This window comes from Melospiza melodia, chromosome 25 (assembly GCF_035770615.1).
Source record: "Melospiza melodia melodia isolate bMelMel2 chromosome 25, bMelMel2.pri, whole genome shotgun sequence".
NCBI lineage: Eukaryota > Metazoa > Chordata > Aves > Passeriformes > Passerellidae > Melospiza > Melospiza melodia.
In genome coordinates, this window is record NC_086218.1 from 8288052 (window position 1) to 8304335 (window position 16284).

General features: G+C 59.3%; 2 protein-coding genes across 3 annotated transcripts; one reads left to right on the forward strand and one right to left on the reverse strand.

Annotated features, from left to right (window-relative positions):
• Positions 1-1436: 1436 nt before the first annotated feature.
• CHRNB2 (cholinergic receptor nicotinic beta 2 subunit) lies at positions 1437-4847 on the reverse strand. 2 transcript variants are annotated; one of them, XM_063176414.1, is made up of 6 exons: positions 4767-4847; positions 4039-4184; positions 3894-3938; positions 3561-3670; positions 2475-3444; positions 1437-1695 (listed from the first exon to the last, which is right to left on the reverse strand). In XM_063176414.1, exons 1-6 carry the CDS (start codon positions 4807-4809, stop codon positions 1525-1527), a joined length of 1485 nt encoding a protein of 494 aa, XP_063032484.1. In that variant the 5' UTR covers positions 4810-4847; the 3' UTR covers positions 1437-1524. The 2 variants fall into 2 exon arrangements, with proteins under 2 accessions (XP_063032484.1, XP_063032483.1); XM_063176413.1 differs by having other exon boundaries at positions 2475-3459.
• A 633-nt stretch (positions 4848-5480) lies between these two features.
• On the forward strand, positions 5481-13491 carry UBE2Q1 (ubiquitin conjugating enzyme E2 Q1). The gene is made up of 13 exons (XM_063176247.1): positions 5481-5780; positions 6810-6914; positions 7192-7296; positions 7601-7651; positions 10017-10157; positions 10682-10766; positions 11218-11278; positions 11748-11838; positions 11922-11980; positions 12221-12269; positions 12428-12523; positions 12638-12704; positions 13066-13491. The coding sequence occupies exons 1-13, from the start codon at positions 5496-5498 to the stop codon at positions 13095-13097; spliced, it is 1227 nt and encodes a 408-aa protein (XP_063032317.1). The 5' UTR covers positions 5481-5495; the 3' UTR covers positions 13098-13491.
• Positions 13492-16284: the final 2793 nt, after the last annotated feature.

The window sequence follows — 16284 nt, forward strand, 5'->3', positions numbered from 1 at the left end:
AATAACAAAGAAGAAAGTTTCAGCATTGTTGGCCATGGGTGTGCTAATTCCTGCTGAGGTGAAGAGGGGGCTGTGGTGGGGTTTGGAGAGGGACAGAGATGAGTTAGTGTGTGCTGCATTGTGAAGGGAGCCAGGTGGAGTTTGGAATTGAGCCTCTTACCTCAAGCCAAAATGAGGAGCCCAAGGCTGGGAGCAGACCCCAGCTCTGGCTGTGGATCTCCACAGCACAGCCAGGCTGGGGCCAAGCAGGGTCACCATTGTCACATGTCCACCCTGCCTGCAGCTGCCCGTGGGCATCCACTGCCAGGCAGAGCTGTGAGGGGAAGGAACTGCCTTGGCACCCAGCCAGAGCAGGGCTGGGGTCTCCTCTGTCTGCAGTGAGGCTATGGGGGCTCCTGGTGTGCTCCCCACACCCTCCCAACACTGACAGATCTCCACCCCCCATCCTGCACTCGCTGAGGTTGGGCCAACAGCAGAGTTGGCACAGAGGTGGGATGAACTGGGACAAGTCCCTGCCATGGGGCTGCTTGAGGAGCAAAGCTCTTAACATTGAGGTATTGGGGTGCACCCCTGAGCTCCGGGAGCAGCAGCTGCAGCAGCTGGGATTTCTCTGGCTGCGTGAAGTGCTGGGATTTAAATTAATTTCTAGCGTGCAGCTTCCCCTGGCCCTGTGTGTTGCCAGGCCCCGCCACCACCACTCCCCCCAGCCCCAGGGATTAGTGGTATTTATAGCAAACACTCCATCTCACTTTTCCCCAACGAGGCCAATTCCTGCTGGCCAAGGGAGTGCAGGCAGTGCTGCTGGCCATGGTGGCAGCCCAGTGACCCACGCTGGGGCCCTGTTGCCAGCAGCTCCCAGCTTGGGTTGATTTAATTGTGTTTTCCTTCTCCTTGTGCAACTCATCTTGTGCCTGCTCTTGGCTCCAGCACGCTGAGCCTGGAGTGGAACAGAAGAAGATGGAGCTGGAGCAGCCCCTGGCACTGGCTGCCCTCACTCTGCCTGCAGGTAGGACTTAAAAATAGCCTCTTCCTGCTTCCGTGTGTTCACCTCGGAGCCAGAGCTGAGCAGCTCTGTTCTCTCCGTGCCTCTGCTCCTGCTCTGTCTCTCCTGGGAGCCCCAGAGCTGGCACAGGGGGTGGCAGCACCAGGCTGGAGCCAGGGGCTGCCCAATGAGGCTGGGGCTCTGGTCCCTCATGGCCTGAGAGGAGATGCAGTGAGTGACTGGTGCTGCCAGGAGCAGAGCAGAGAGCTGAGCACGTCCCCGTGGGTCAGGTTTCACGCTCCTGTGCTCTCTGGCATTTTCCTCTCACAGAGATGATGCCTTCCTACCTCTTACCTTGGTCCCAGGCAGCCAGAGTCACCCCAACCCTGGCTGCATGCTGCTCTCTCAGCCTGCAGAGCACAGTGTAGGATGAAATGACACCAGATGGAACCAGCCCGCTCCTGTGGGAGTATTTATTGGTTTGCAGGGGCTGCCTGAGCCCAGTACCATCTCTCTGGCCCTGGGACTGGCCATTCCCCATGCTATTTGGAGGTGGGGGTGCCCTGGCCGAGCTGCAGCAGGGAGTTGGTGGTGTAGTTCTGGAAGAGGGGCTGCAGGAACATGCCAATGGTGCCAAAGACACAGACGAAGACGAAGATCCATAGGAAGAGGCGGTCGATGACCATGGCCACGTACTTCCAGTCCTCGCTCACCTGCAGGGGGCCAGGAAAAATGCTGGGTCAGCCTGGGGCCTGGGGTATTGCCTGACACTGCCCCGACTGGGATTTGCATATCTCAGAGCCTGGAACCTGCTCCCTCAGCACTGCAGCTCCTGGGGCTGCCTGCCAGCCTGCCGTGGGCCTCATGGGGCTCACTCCCCCTGCTGTCACCCGCACCAATGAGCCCCGGAAAGATCTCCCCAGTGAGCAGAGCTGGGAGGGGGAACTCTGCAGAATCTGCAGCCTGACTGCTGTGCAGGGCCAGGCCTGCTGGGAACCTCTGTGTTTCCAGAGCAGCTGCTTCAGCCTGGGACTGCAGTGGTGGGTCAGGGATCAGCGAGCACGGGGCTAGGCAGGGACCCCCTTGGTGCATGTGCAATCACTCCCCGTGGCACAGCCATGAACCAGAACACCCAGCTCTGCCCACTCCCAGATTCCCACTGCCCAACTCTACTTACGCTCTGATGGGTCAGGGATCAGTGCTGGCCCTCACTGGGCTAGGCAGGGACCCCCTTGGTGCCTGTGCAATCACTCCCCGTGGCACATCCACAAGCCAGAACACACTCTGCACCCCCAGCTCTGCCCACTCCCAGATTCCCACTGCCCAACTCCACTTACGCTCTGATGGGTCAGGGATCAGTGCTGGCCCTCACTGGGCTAGGCAGGGACCCCCTTGGTGCTTGTGCAATCACTCCCCGTGGCACATCCACGAGCCAGAACACACTCTGCACCCCCAGCTCTGCCCACTCCCAGATCCCCACCCCTCCACTTACGCTCTGATCGTCGTCCTCGCTGCGCATGTGGTCGGCGATGAAGCGCACGCCGTCCACCGCCTCCTCCAGCCCGCAGCCGCAGCCCGCCCCGGGGCCCGCCGCCTGCCCCTGCCGCTCCCGGTACCCGTTGAGCCCCTCGGCAGCCTTGGCGGCGCTGGGGTTGGCGTAGCAGGTGCAGGTGTGAGCCCCGGCCTGCACGAAGAGCGTGGCGGCGGCGGCGGCGGCGCGTTCCTGCGTGTGCCGGCGCTGGCGCAGGCGCTGGCGGGCGCAGCTCTGCCGCGGCTGCTTCATGAAGAGCAGAGCCGGGAGCTTGTGCAGGAAGAGGGTGCGGACCCAGGGCGGCATGGTGTGCGTGGTGGGCGAGCGGTGGTGCACGTTGAGGACGCAGACGCTGGTGACGATGGAGAAGGTCACCAGCACCATGGTGAACATGAGGTACTTGCCCACCAGTGGTACGTCCAGTGAGGTGGGTGGCACGATCTTGGAGATGAGCAGGAGGAATACGGTGAGGGCGAGCAGGACAGAGATGCAGAGCGTCATCTTCTCGCCGCAGTCGGACGGGAGGTAAAACACGAGGATGGCCAGGGAGGTGATGAGGATGCAGGGGATGATGAGGTTGATGGTGTAGAAGAGCGGCTTGCGCCGGATGATGAAGTCGTACGTGATGTCCACGTAGGTGGAGTCGTCGGGGTTCTCGTTGCGCCGCCCCGGCAGCGCCACGATGTCCCACTCGCCGCTGGGGGTGAAGTCGTCCAGGCTGGCCACCTCGCTCTTCAGCACCAGGTCGATCTCGGTGCGGTCGTAGGTCCAGGAGCGGAACTTCATGGTGCAGTTCTGCTGGTCAAAGGGGAAGTGCTTCACCTCGATCTTGCAGGCGCTCTTGTAGATGGCGGGGGGCAGCCAGAAGATGCTGCCGTCGTAGGAGATCACCGCGTTGGAGTAAAAGGAGACCTCGTACATCCCATCGGCACTGAGGTGAAGAGAGCTGCTGTCAGTCCTGCTGTTGTCAGCCCCAGCAGTACAACGTGGCCCCCCTGCCCTGGGTGGGCCTCGGGAACACATAGCCCCCCCCCAAAAATGACCTACTTGTTGTAGAGCACCACATCAGGCAGCCAGATGTGCTTGGAGGGCAAGCGGACCTTCTTCATGTTGTCAAAGTCCTCAGGCTTCCACGTGAGGCGATAGTCCTCCCACTCCTGAGGACAGGTGGGATCAGCCCAGCCCAGCCACAGGATGGGCAAGGGGGTGGCTCAGGACAGGGGGGACACAGGGGTCCCACAGAGGCTTTATGGGGGGCTATAACAGGGCAGGGCCGGCATTAGGGTCCCACACAGGATGTCTGGGATAGGGATGGGTCTCAAGGCAGAGGCGGGGTGGACATGGGGGTCTCAGGGTCACGTCAGAGTCCAGGATGCCCACCTGGGTCAGCCAGACGTTTGTGGTCATGATCTGCTCCCGCTCGTGCTGCAGAGAGAGAGAAGGGCTGGTCACCCAGGGTGCTGGGAGGGTTTGGGCCCCCCTGGCTTGCCCAGGAGGTTGGGGAGCAGAGCCCTGGCCAACTCACCACGCTGATGAGCTGCGCCAGCGACACCATCAGCTGCACGGTCACCAGCTCCGAGCCATTGGTCGCCGGCCGGATCAGCTTGTTATAGCGAGCAGGGTCCAGCAGGTACTCAACCAGCCGCTCCTCCGTGTCCGTGCCCAGGCTCCCTGGGGCATGGCCGAGCCTGAGCCCCGTGGTGCCGGGCAGGGCCCCCACGAGGCTCCGGGGACCCCCGGGTTAGAGCCTGTACCCGGTGTGGGGCTCTGACCCCGGCAGCCCGGGAGTGGGAATGGTGGGGGGCACGGGGATGGGGTGTGGGTGCCACAGCCGGGCACGGAGCAGGAATGGTGGGGGGCACGGTGATGGGGTGCACGGTGATGGGGTGTGGGTACAACAGCCGGGCACGGAGCAGGGAGGGCCGGGGGGCTCCGGGAGCGGCTGCACGGCGCTGGGGGTCCCTCTCCGCCCTCCCCTGCCTGTCCCCGCCGTTCCGTGCCCGTTCGTGACACCCCATCCCCTGTTCGGGTCGGTCCCTGCCCGCCCCCGGCACCGCCTCGGGGAGCCGCAGCCCGCGGCGGCCGCACAGCCCCGGGGCGCTCGGGGAGCGGCAGCGGCACCGCGGAACGGCCGGTACCGGCTCCGCTCCGGACCTGTGCCGTGCAACAGGCGCAGCCCCCGGGCCCGGCCCGGTCCGCTCCGGTGCCCTCCCCGCCCGTGCCGGTGCCATCCCGCCCAGCCCCGGCACTTACGTCTGAGGGCAGCGAGAAGGCAGAGGACGCGGAGCAGCGCCATGGGGGCGGCCCGGTGCCGCCACCGGCACCCGCCGCTGTCCGCGGTTCTGGCCGGGCGCTGTCCGAGGTGCTGGAGCCGGCGGCGGCGGCCCGGGCGGGGCGGCCCCGGGCGGGAGGCGGTGCCGGGCGCTGCGCCGGGGCCGTCCCGCGCTCCGGCTCCGTCGCCGTCACCGCCGCCGTCAGCGGCCCCGGGGCCGCCCCCGCCTCCGCCCCGCCGCGGCCCGGGCACACGGCGGAGGGCTCTGAGCTCCCCCGGCCCGCCGCTGCACCGGGGTCCCTGCGCGGGGCCAGCGGGGCGCCGGAGCCCCGGGCTGGGATCTGAGCGGGAGGGTTGGCGGGTGCAGGCCGGGAGCGGAGCCCCCGCCGTAGGCCCGTAGGGGGTGTCAGAGCCGGCACTGCCGGGCCTCGGTGAGCCCCGTCCCCGCCGGGCTCCGGCCGTGCCCGGTGCCCCCCCCCCGTGACCCCCGGTGACCCCTCCGGGCAGGGGCGGGGCTCCCCGCCGGCCCCGCCCCGCTCCCCCGGGGTTTACCCGCCGTCACTTCCTGTATGTCGCGAGACGCTTCCGGCGGGGCCGCCCCGCCCGTTCCGCCGACGGCACTTCCGGGAGCGGGGCCGTCCCGCCGCCATCTTGGGCGGGCTCCGGGGCTGCGGCGGCGGCGGCGGCGGAGCGGGTCCCTCCATGGGAAGATGCAGCGGGCGGGGCCGGAGGAGGCGGCGAGGACGCAGGCGGCGGCGGGGGGACCCGGGCGGAGCGGGGCCGAGGTGGCGGCGGCCCCCGCCGGGCGGCTCCTGAGGCGGGAGCTGCGGCTGCTCGAGTCCATCTTCCACCGCGGCCACGAGCGGTTCCGCATCGGCAGCGCCTGCCCGGACGAGATCAGCTGCGAGTTCGTCCCGGGGGCCGGGGCCCGCGCCGGCGCCTCTGCCTCCCGGGGGCCGCCGCCGGGACCCGTCCGCATTCACTGCAACATCACGGTGAGGCCCGGGGGGCGGCGGGCCCGGGCTCTGCCGGGGCACCGCCAGGCGGCCCCGCCACCGAGGGCTGCTCCTTGGCGGGGACGGGGCTGTCGCCGTTGCGGCCCGGGGTGAGCCGGGCCTGTGCCCCAACGTCCCTGGCGGTGGCGGCGGGGGGCGGCTGCCGCCGTTCCCGTTCTCCGTGCGGCCTCCGGGAGCTCCTCGGGGCCGCGGCTCACGCCGAGAACAACCGGGGGCAGTCCCGCCGTCCCGGTGTACGAGAGCTGGCCGTGCCCCGTGGTGTCTGGAACCCCCAGTGCTGTCCCGCTGCTCGTCGTCAGGCGTGGAGCCCCTCAGACCGCCCCCGTTTTTCCCCGGTTTTCTTTTGGGTTTCCCGGGGCGGCCCTGGTCTCCCTGGAGAAGAGGAACCTGCGGCGTCTCCTCCTCCCTGCTGTGGCTCATCCGCACCGGTGTTTGAGGAATCCCGGTGCCCTCTTTGACCACAAGTTACAGCTGGTTTGTGTCTCCAGACGAGGAGGGCTAGCAGAGCTTGGACGGCCTCTGGTGTAGAGTCTGAATGGGACTAACAACCAGAATTTTCTGGAGGGGCACGTTGGGAGTGTCGCCAGAGGCTTTGTCCTGGATTAAAGGTGCCTGCTCGGCCTCTGCTCTGCGTGGGTGCTGCCAGGTTCTTCTGTAACTGCTGGTGCAAAGCTGTGAGGGCAGTAACCCATGGGACACCCTCAGTGCCCTGCCTCTACTGCCTTCCACTCCTAATGGCCCCACAGCCAGAGGAGTGGCCAAAATGGCACTGTCCTCCCTCCCTGTTCCACCCTGGGCCAGGGGACACAGCCCAGAGCCAGCCCAGCACGGTCCCAGTGGGGGTTTGTGCTGCCCTCAGCCCCAGGGTTATGCTGGAGGGTGGATCAGTCACCTGTGACCTGATGTCTGTGCTACAGGGGGATCTTCAGCCCTCACCCCATGTGGCTCACTGCTGTGTGCACCACAATGGTCTCCATGCCACCAACAGCCCCTTCTCCCCTTTTCCAGGAGTCTTATCCAGCTGTTCCCCCCATATGGTCTGTGGAGTCAGACGATCCCAACCTGGCAGCTATCCTGGAGAGGCTGGTGGAAGTCAGGAAAGGAAACACCTTGGTGAGATGTGCTCTGCTGCCCTGGGCAGGGGAGGGCTGGAACTTTTGGGGGGTAACTCCCTCCTTACGTGTCCCCAGCTGCCTCACGTGGGGACAGTAGTAGTCTCATAAAAGTTCCAGACATTTGGGGTGAACTTCTCTGATACCATTTGGTGCCAGGGTGGGATTTTGCACCCTGATTCCTGCTGCTTGGAGCAGGAGGGAGCAGCCCTGGGGCCTTTGCTGCTGGCTGGGCACAGAGCTCCCCACACTTCACTGACCCTCTGTTCTCTGGACAGCTTTTGCAGCACCTGAAACGAATAATCTCTGACCTGTGCAAACTCTACAACCTCCCCCAACATCCAGATGTTGAAATGCTGGACCAGCCTCTGCCGGCAGAACAGGTACGTGGCTCAGGAAAGGGCTCCCAGAGCTCAGAAAACGAGTTACACGTTCCCTGCTGTTTGCTCTGGTGGCTTCTGAGGTTCCCAGGGGAGGAACACAGAGGGTGAGAGCTTGGATTCCTGTCCTGGGTGATGCCAGCCTGCTCTGCTGGGCCTTGGTGCTGTTTTCTGTAAAGGCTCTCAGCTGCTCTTTGCTTTTAATTTGGTCCTGCTTGTTCATCCCTGTTTGACCTCATCTGGGAAGGCAGCAGAGCATTTTCCCAAGATGCTGACCACAGAATCTCCATCCCTTTCCTCTCCACAGAGCACCCAGGAAGAGGTGTCCTCTGAAGAGGAAGATGAAGAGATGCCAGAGGTAAGTGCCACCTTAGTGTGTGAGCAGCTGAGCACAGGGAGGAAGGTGCTGAAAGGTGTGGGGGTACAGGGGTCTTGCTTGGCAGAAGCTTGTGGCCCCCAGACAGGCAAGTTTGGACCAAAGGCTGGTTAATTCTGGGCATTTTGATGCTGAGGATGCTGAGGCACAGCTGGGCTCCACATATTCACAAACCCCAGGAGAGCACTGTAGCCACATTTCTCTTCACAGAGAAAAGCAAGGCACGATTCTTCCCAAGAATGTTTCTGGGTTTCACATTCTCTGAACCTCAGAGAAAGGAAAAACAATTCTTATCTTATTTACTGCTCCTGTGTTGTTCAAAAGTGGAATGTGTGGTGGAAGGGAGTTGATAACTGAATTCTGGTGGGGGTGTTTTGATTCACTGACCAGTTGAATCTAGGTGTGTGTGTGTGGGCTGACAGTCATGAGATTCTGAGCATTTGAGTGCTGGGCAGATTCAGTTCAGATGTAATGTAATATAATACAGAATAATATAGTATAATGAAACCATTAATTAGCTTTTTTTATAAGATGGAGTGCTCCTCATCCTTCCTCTCCTTCACTGGGGGCAAAGATATCCATTATAGAGCACAGAGGCTCTATAAAATAATATAGTATAGAATGATACAGTATAATAAAGTAATTAATTAGCTTTTTCATAAGATGGAGTCCTCCTCATCATTCCTCTCCTTCATTGGGGGCAAAGATAATCCACTCTAGAGCACAGAGCTGAGCATGGCCATGCAGGCATGGCCTCCAGAGGCATGTGGATGAGCTGTGAGCAGAGCTGCTTTGGGCAGTACATGCTGTTCTCTAAAGCCTGAAATTCCTGCAGGAGAATTGGAGAGATGCATTTCTGGGTTGCTGTTGCTGGCAGGGAAATCTCTGTTGCACGGAACTCCCACAGAGAGGATGAGGTCAGGTGGCTGAGTGTGCAAGTGAGCTAATTGCCAGCAGTGGTGGAGGCAGCCACACTTCACTGCAAGCTCAGGGCACCTTGCTGCACAACCCACAGGCTCTGGGCTGTTTGGTTTGCAGTTTAGAGATCTGTGGAAGTGGGTGGAATAATCTTGAATCTCCATGGTGACGTTTGGCAATGCCTCAGACACGAGAACAGCACGGGCACTGAGTCAGCAGTGCTGTGGAGCCTGGGGGCAGGTCACTGAGCAGCAGCACCCCAGCACTTGGGGGGCTTTGCCAAAGTGAATTGCCTGCTGAATTAAGGCTGGGCTTTGCCACTGTCCATGGGGAAAAGGGGGAGGGTTCAACTGCTGCCAGCAAAACCTTGTGAATCTGCAAATCTGCAGCTTTATGGGAGGGAAATCAGAGTCTGCGAGGCCTCCGCTCTCCTGGGCTGGAAAAATGAATCCTGAGGAGCTGAGCATTCCTCCTTGTGCTTTTGCTAATGCCAGGCATTGTGGAGGGAGAATGCTCGTGTAGAGCAAAGGTTTTGTGCTGAGCAGTGGGATTTGTTCAGCTGTGTGGAGGAGTGAAGCAGCAGAACTGTGCCCTGGCACACAGATTTCTTATGCAGGTTAATCTACTCGAGGGATTTTCTAGGAGGATCTATTTTCCTGTGTGAGTCTAAAAATGTCCCAGCCCTTCCAAAAACGCTGCTCAGTAGCCACGAGCAGCCCAGAGAGGCCAGAGTAAACACTTGTTCAGAGGATTTAGTGCCAGAGCTGGAGCTGTACATGCCCACAGCCATTTCCAGGCAGCTGAACCCTGAGTGCATGGGGAGAGATTTCTGTAGTGAGCCCAGATGGCTACAACTGGGTTTTTCCATCAGGGGCTTGCACTGCCACGTGTTATTTTGGTAAACAGTGGGGGCCAAAGGCTCTTCTGGGGTCAGGTGCTGCCCTTGGGGTGTGCTGAGCTGATCTACAGAGAGACCTGCTGTGAAATCCCCACTCTTGTTAAGGGAATAACATCCCATGCAGCTGGATTTGGGTGCAGGGGTCTGCTCTTCTCGTGGTGCTGGTGCCCTGTGTCCCTGTTGGGGTCTGGCAGCTCTGTGCCAGGGGCTGTGCTTTGTTCCAGCCACCCAGCAGTGTGGCACAAGCTGCTGAAGCCACAGATGTGCCAAGATCCAGGGTCGTGGTTACATGGGGCTTGCTGAGGACTGAGAGATTTATGGGTTGTTATAAACAGGGGAGAATCCAGCAAACAAAGAGCTCACATGAGCCCAGTTGAGTGCCCAGAATTTGTGTTTTCCACTCTGTTTGTGCCTCAGACCAGGAGCTGGGACTTCCTGGGGGGGAAGGAGTTGCACTAGGAATCCTTCCTCAGCACTCAGAGCAGGGAGGAGCAGAGGCACACCTCTTTGAGCTTTCCTTTCCCTTCCCAGGACACTGAGGACTTGGACCACTATGAGATGAAAGAGGAAGAGCCGGCAGATGGGAGAAAGACAGAGGATGAAGGCATTGGCAAAGAAAACCTGGCCATTTTAGAGAAAATAAAAAAGAACCAGAGGCAAGATTACTTAAATGTACGTGTCGCCCAGTGGGCAGGTGGGCTGGGGAAGCAGAGGGACTCAAGGGCAAGAGTGATGGAGGCCCTTGCCAGCCCTCCAGCCCTGAATCAGAGGGTCCCCAGCCGAAGGTACAGCAGTACCAGTTCTCCAGGGCTGATGGGGCTGAAGCAGAGCAGTCTGAGCTCCTCTGCAGCTCAGGGAGGGTGCTCAGTGACCCCAGGGGCATTGGTGCCTCATGGGGCAGTCCTGCAGCAAGATCTGGGGCTGCCTTCTGCCCCAGCAGCTGTGCCTCTATGATCACCTGAGGCTGTGGAGGTGGATTGTGCTTTTGTAGCCCTGGGCTGAGATTCTAACTCAGCAGAGAGGCCACAGAGGTGTTTCTGCTGCAGCTGTGCTGCCTGAGGTGACATACTGGGCTGAGAGGTGCCAGGCAGGATAGAGGCTGGACTGAGTTGTGGCTGAGCTGTTGAGCTCCTAGAGCAGTAGCCATGGTTGGGTGCAGCATAACAATGCAACTCTCCCCTCCCTGTTCCCTGCAGGGTGCAGTGTCTGGGTCTGTGCAGGCCACTGACCGGCTAATGAAGGAGCTCAGGGATATTTACCGATCACCAAGTTTCAAGGGCGGTGAGTGCTGCAGGAGCTCGGGGGAGGAGGAGGAGGAGGAGGAGGAGTCCTGCTCCTCCTGTGGGGTACCCAGTGGGCCTTGGGGCTGTGCTGCTCAGCTGAGGGGGAGGATCTCCAGCATTGCATGGTGTGACTCTGTGATTAAAAGAGTGATTAAAAACACCTTATACCCTCTCTCTTCCCTGCCACTGCTGGATGGAAGTGAGGAGCGTGCTGGGGTTGGAGAATCATCTGACTTTAAGGGAAATGCTGTTCCTGCTCCTTTCCTGAGCCCAGGGACTCAGAGAAAGAAACTGCTGCCCTCAGGACTGTCCTGGATAGGTGCTGCTTTTCATGGAGGGGCAGTACCCAAGTGAAGTTGTGCTGCAGAGCTCAGGGAGTTCTAAATGTGGGTGGTGGCTGAACCCCCTCTCAGTGTCCCCCACAGTGACCCCCTGTGTTCTCCTTGCAGGATACTATGCAGTTGAACTAGTGAATGACAGCCTGTACGATTGGAACGTCAAACTCCTCAAGTAGGTGGCCCAGCTTGGGATCATGCATTTTTGGTGATGGGACCAGAGCATGGGCATGAGCATGGCAGGGCAGCACCAAGCAGACCTTGAGTCAGCCTCTCTCAGGCAGCTGGCTTGCTGTCTCCACGACAAAATGGAGATGATATCTCCAGCCAAGATGAGGTAATGGGAGGACTCTGCAAGTCTCTGCTGTTCCTAGAGTGCACAAAGAGGTGCAGCAGGCAAACCCTGAGTTTCACACCCTCCAGACACCAGTGCTGCTTTTTCCTTGGGCCAGGCAGCCTTTATTTTTAAGCTGTCAGCGTGGAAAAGGGGTGTGATGGTCTTCTCTGCAAACCAGAAGCAGAATTTTGGCAGTTTGTGCTGTCAGTGTGGCTGTGCAGGTACAGCAGCTCGGGGTGGTGGCACCAAGCTCAGCTGGCCTGAGCTGCACAGCCCTGCCTGACCCTCTGGGCTTTTCCTCTCACAGGGTTGACGAGGACAGCGCTTTGCACAACGATCTTCAAATCCTCAAAGAGAAAGAAGGAACAGATTTCATCCTCCTCAACTTCTCTTTTAAAGTAAGGCTCCCCCTCGCTGAGAGACACCTGACCCAGCGAGGCATCAGAGAACTCAGTGGTTCTGCTTCTTTCTCTCTTTGCAGGATAACTTTCCTTTTGATCCACCATTTGTAAGGGTTGTATCCCCGGTGCTGTCAGGGGGGTGAGTAACTCTGTGTCTCTCTCTGCTCTCTGCAGCAGGTTTCACTGGGTTTATCCAGAGCTGTGCAATGCTGTGATTTCCTTGACATGGATTTGCCATTGGGAAGCAGACAGTGATGGTGTTTTTAGCATATTTTTTTCCATCAGAAATCTAGTCAGAGAAGATGTTTCACCTCTGGAGCAGTGGGTGGGTATAATCACATCTCTCTGTGTGGTAACTTTTTGTCTGATTCCTTCCCAGGTATGTTTTGGGTGGTGGTGCCATCTGCATGGAGCTGCTTACGAAACAGGTGGGTGCTGATCCCTGGGGGAGCTGTTGTGCCTACCACACTCCATATTCCTGACATCTCCTGCCCTTCCTCTGCCTGCCAGAGCTGGGGGAGGCCCTTTGCTTGCCCTGGGAGCACAGGTGGGTGGGTCTGGTCTCACCCTATGTTTCATCCCTCAGGGCTGGAGTAGTGCCTACTCCATCGAGTCTGTGATCATGCAGATCAGTGCAACGCTGGTGAAAGGGAAGGCACGAGTACAATTTGGAGCCAACAAGGTAGGGTCTGGGCAGTGTAGGAGAAAGGGGGCACAGCCAGGTCTGGCTGCACAGGGGAGGTGTGTGGGATGGCTTCCCCAAGGTTCCTGATGGTCTCCTTGCCTTCCCTTGCAGAACCAGTACAGCCTGACAAGAGCACAGCAGTCCTACAAGTCCCTGGTTCAGATCCATGAGAAGAATGGTAAGGGCTGAGGGAGAGGGCCTGCATTTTCCCTTGCTTGTTTGGGCTCCCCAGACAGAGTCTTGTCCTGCCTCAGGTGCAGAGGTGGCAGCAGCAGTGGCACATTGTGGCTGCAGAGTGCTGCTGCCCTCTCTGGGCTCTGGTAGCTGTAACTAGAGGCAGCCCCTCACTGATTGCTTGGACTTGATGATCTGAGAGGTCTTTTTCCAACCTCAATGATTCTGTGTGGTGTTGGGAAGTCAGCCAGAGGGAAAGGCTCCCAATAATCAGGAATGTGTGGCCCTTTAGAAGTGGGACCTGGCTGCCTTTGACAGCTTCTCCAGGTGCAGTTTCCTCCCTCACAGATCTCTCCTCATTTCAGGCTGGTATACACCACCCAAGGAGGATGGCTAGTGTGGATGCTGCAGGACCAATCTGAATATCTTCTGGATGCTCTACTTGGATCTTAGTGATGCCTCTTGGCTTTCTCCCAGGATGTAATAGCTCTGCCTGTTGCAGGACAATACTGGCTGTTCAAAACTCTAAATAACTGTTTAAGGAGTTGGACTGACCCACAACACTTGCTGGGCCCATGCTAGCAGGCATTCTTGTTAAAACAAACTCTTGAGCCTCTTGTATTGCTGGAAACTTCTGACTCTACTCCAGTCTAGAGCATCCTCCTTACCTATGCTATGGATTTAATTTATTTTCTTATTTCATGTACACTGCTTTTTTTTGTTACGGTGTATGATGGATGTGTATGGAAAATGTATCTTTGGAGAAAAATTACAGTTTGTTAATTTGAGAATGCTGGTCTAACTAATTTTTTTCCAAGCTCCTGCTGGGTGGGTTGTGCCCTGCAAACCCTGCTGCAGCCCTGGTCCCAGGGTGGGGCAGTTGTGGAGCTGTGGTGGGCCCAAGCCCTGCAGGAAGACTTGGGAGAAGAAAATCCCCTTTTGTTTTTTGGCATGGAGGGAGCAGGGTTTCTGCCCCATCTTCCCTGGGCAAACTCAGCTTTTCTCTATAAACTGCAGACTTTCAGCTCAAAGCACAGATGGGGAGATGCGTGAGGCTGCAGTGGAGGAAGGGTCTGTGGGTGTACCCCAGGGCTGCCGGCTCCCACCCCACACTTCTCCCTGTCCTCTTGTTGAGCAGTGAGATGAGCTGAGGCCTGAGCTTTGTCCACACACGGAGGCTGAGCCCCTTGTCCCCATCCCTGCTGTGCTGTGGCTTCTCTTCTGCAGGGAGTGGAGCACGGGCTCTGCCCTGTCCTGCCACTGTCCCCATCCCCAGCCAGGACCTGTCCCAGCAGTGAACACCCCGTTCTATGGGGTTTTCTTTTACTTTCCTTAAGCTGCTATTCCTGCTCTCCTTTGTTCTCCAGCCCTCCACGATGGGGTTGCTGCAGTTGTGGCCTGTTTCTCTGAACCCCCAGAGCCCTGTTTTGAGTCATCTGGAAAGAGATTTGGCTCTTGGAGCTCCTCTAACTCGGGCCACGTCCTCGTCTGGAGGACAGAAGTGACGCACCAGTGTCAAAGATGGAACCATGCATATTAACTCACTGTGTTTGAATAAAAGTCATTAGAAAATCAAAGAGCCTCAGAACTCCATTATCTACTCCAGCAGCTGCTTCCCTGTCCTGCTCAGAGCCTTGGAATAAAGAGATGCTGTTAGGAGAGGGATTACTCGCAGCTGCAGGAGCAGCTCTGGCCTCAGCTTGGGGACTATTTTTAAGTGCTTTGCTGAAGGACCAGAGGATTTGTGAAGCTGAGCAGCTCTGCCCTGTGTCCTCCAGCCCAAACCAGCACCTCTTGTGCTTCTGGCTCCTCTCCAACCCTGCTTCTGGTACTGGAGGCTGAGGGGGCAGAAGTGGCTGCACCCAGCTCCCCCCTTTAGCTCAGGAGCCTGCTAGGTAGCAGGATAACTCAGCTTAATGAAGGTTTAAAACACTTGTGGGGCTTTCTCTTGGGTGAAGTAGGGGCTGCTCTGCTGAGCCCAGTGATGGGATTGGGTTGGGATTGGGTGTGCTGAGGTGTTTGCCATGAGCTCTCCCACACTCCCAGCTCCTGGTGGCTTTACAGGCTTGACTGAGCAGAGCTGAAGAGGGCCCTGCAGGACACTCTGTCACTGGGACGCTGACCTGACAAGCATCAAGGCTGAAAGTGAAGCAGGAGCAGGTGTCTAGCAGGCCACCTGCCAGTCCTGTCTGTTCACACCTGCCCAGGGAGGAGCCATCTGAGCTGGGCTTGGCCTCCATGGCCACCAGGCTGCTCAGGAAGGAGCTGTGCAGAGCCACCACTGCCAAAGGCACTCCCAGGCCCTCCCCTGTGGGAGCTGGCAGGGAACAAGGGTGAGGGAAGTCTTCCTGAAGGAGAAATGTGGCACATTGGTGTGAACACCACCGCAGCACAAAGCAACCAGGACAGTGCTGCCTGCACGTCTGTCCTACTGAGGCCCCATAAAAATTGAGAGGGATTGAAATCTGCCTTCTGAAGGAAAGAAAAGGAACCAACACCCGAGTTTGCTGGTGGGGAAGCAGAGTTTTCCTAAGCCTCAAGAAGGCAAAGCTGAAGGCAGGCGAGATCCCTCACAGTTCGGGCACCAGCCTGCCAGGGGCACCGTGTGCTGCGAGGCACATCCTGCCCCGAGCGCCAGCGAGGAAATCCCATCACTTCCTCCGGCTCTGCCAGCGCCCAGCGCCTCCCCCTGCACAGAATGAGAGCCTCTATTCTGCCACAAACTCCATCCAGGGCTGTGGGAGCCTCTATTCTGCCACAAACCCCTCTCCTGTTCCCGCAAAGTTGCAAAGGGGTTGGTGTTGTGAGGAACCCCCCGGCACTGCAGCCCGACAGAGCCCAAACCAGTGGGCTCTGCTGTGCTTTTCCAGCAAGGTGACAGCACGGCCAGAACTTGGCCGGAGTGGTGTGAGCCACAGAGAGTGCTCTGGCTGCACACAGAGTTTGTGGCCCATCGGGGTGTGCGCAGGGTGTCTGTAAAGGTGCTGTGCTCGGGGTCCTTATAAGGGTGCTGTGTTCAGCGTTCCTGTAAAGGTGCTGTGCCTGTAAAGGTGCTGTGTCCAGGGTCACTGTAAAGGTGCTGTGTTCAGGATCCCTGTAAAGGTGCTGTGTTCAGGATCCCTGTAAAGGTGCTGTGTTCAGGATCCCTGTAATGGTGCTGTGCTCGGGGTCCCTGTAAAGGTGCTGTGCTCGGGATCACTGTAAGGGTGCTGTGCACAGGGGGCTGTGCAGAATCTCCATCCACAGCGAGCAGAGCCCATGCCCAGGCTCAATCCCCAGGGTCTCTGGAGGGGCCGCTCTGTGCTGTCCCGGAGTCTCGGCGCGGGCCCCACTCGTCCGGTCCGTCGGGGGATCCGTGTCTAGGGTGGTCCCATCAGCCGGGCAGGGTCAGGGGGTGTCTCAGCCCCACCGGGACCGGACCCCACCGAAGCTTCCCACGGCTGCCGGGGCCGCGCCGTTCCCCGGGGCCGCCCCCTCCGGATCTGGGCGGGGAGCGCCGGCCCTGCCGCCCCCTCCGGCCCCTCCGGCCCGGCCCGGCCCCGGCCCATCCCGTCGCAGCCGCATGGGGCCCCCCGGGCCGGCCT

What these genes read in the sequence shown, in the direction of transcription:
- CHRNB2 (XM_063176413.1), bottom strand. Translation starts at nt 4,809, where the DNA reads ATGGCGCTGCTCCGCGTCCTCTGCCTTCTCGCTGCCCTCAGAC. An exon ending in CAAACGTCTGGCTGACCCAG is followed by an intron (nt 3,671 to 3,893) that starts GTGGGCATCCTG and finishes ACCTGTCCTCAG; the next exon opens with GAGTGGGAGGACTATCGCCT. An exon ending in GATGTGGTGCTCTACAACAA is followed by an intron (nt 3,460 to 3,560) that starts GTAGGTCATTTT and finishes GACTGACAGCAG; the next exon opens with CTCTCTTCACCTCAGTGCCG.
- UBE2Q1 (XM_063176247.1), top strand. Translation starts at nt 5,496, where the DNA reads ATGCAGCGGGCGGGGCCGGAGGAGGCGGCGAGGACGCAGGCGGCGGCG. An exon ending in TGGAACGTCAAACTCCTCAA is followed by an intron (nt 11,279 to 11,747) that starts GTAGGTGGCCCA and finishes TTCCTCTCACAG; the next exon opens with GGTTGACGAGGACAGCGCTT. An exon ending in TGGAGCTGCTTACGAAACAG is followed by an intron (nt 12,270 to 12,427) that starts GTGGGTGCTGAT and finishes TTCATCCCTCAG; the next exon opens with GGCTGGAGTAGTGCCTACTC.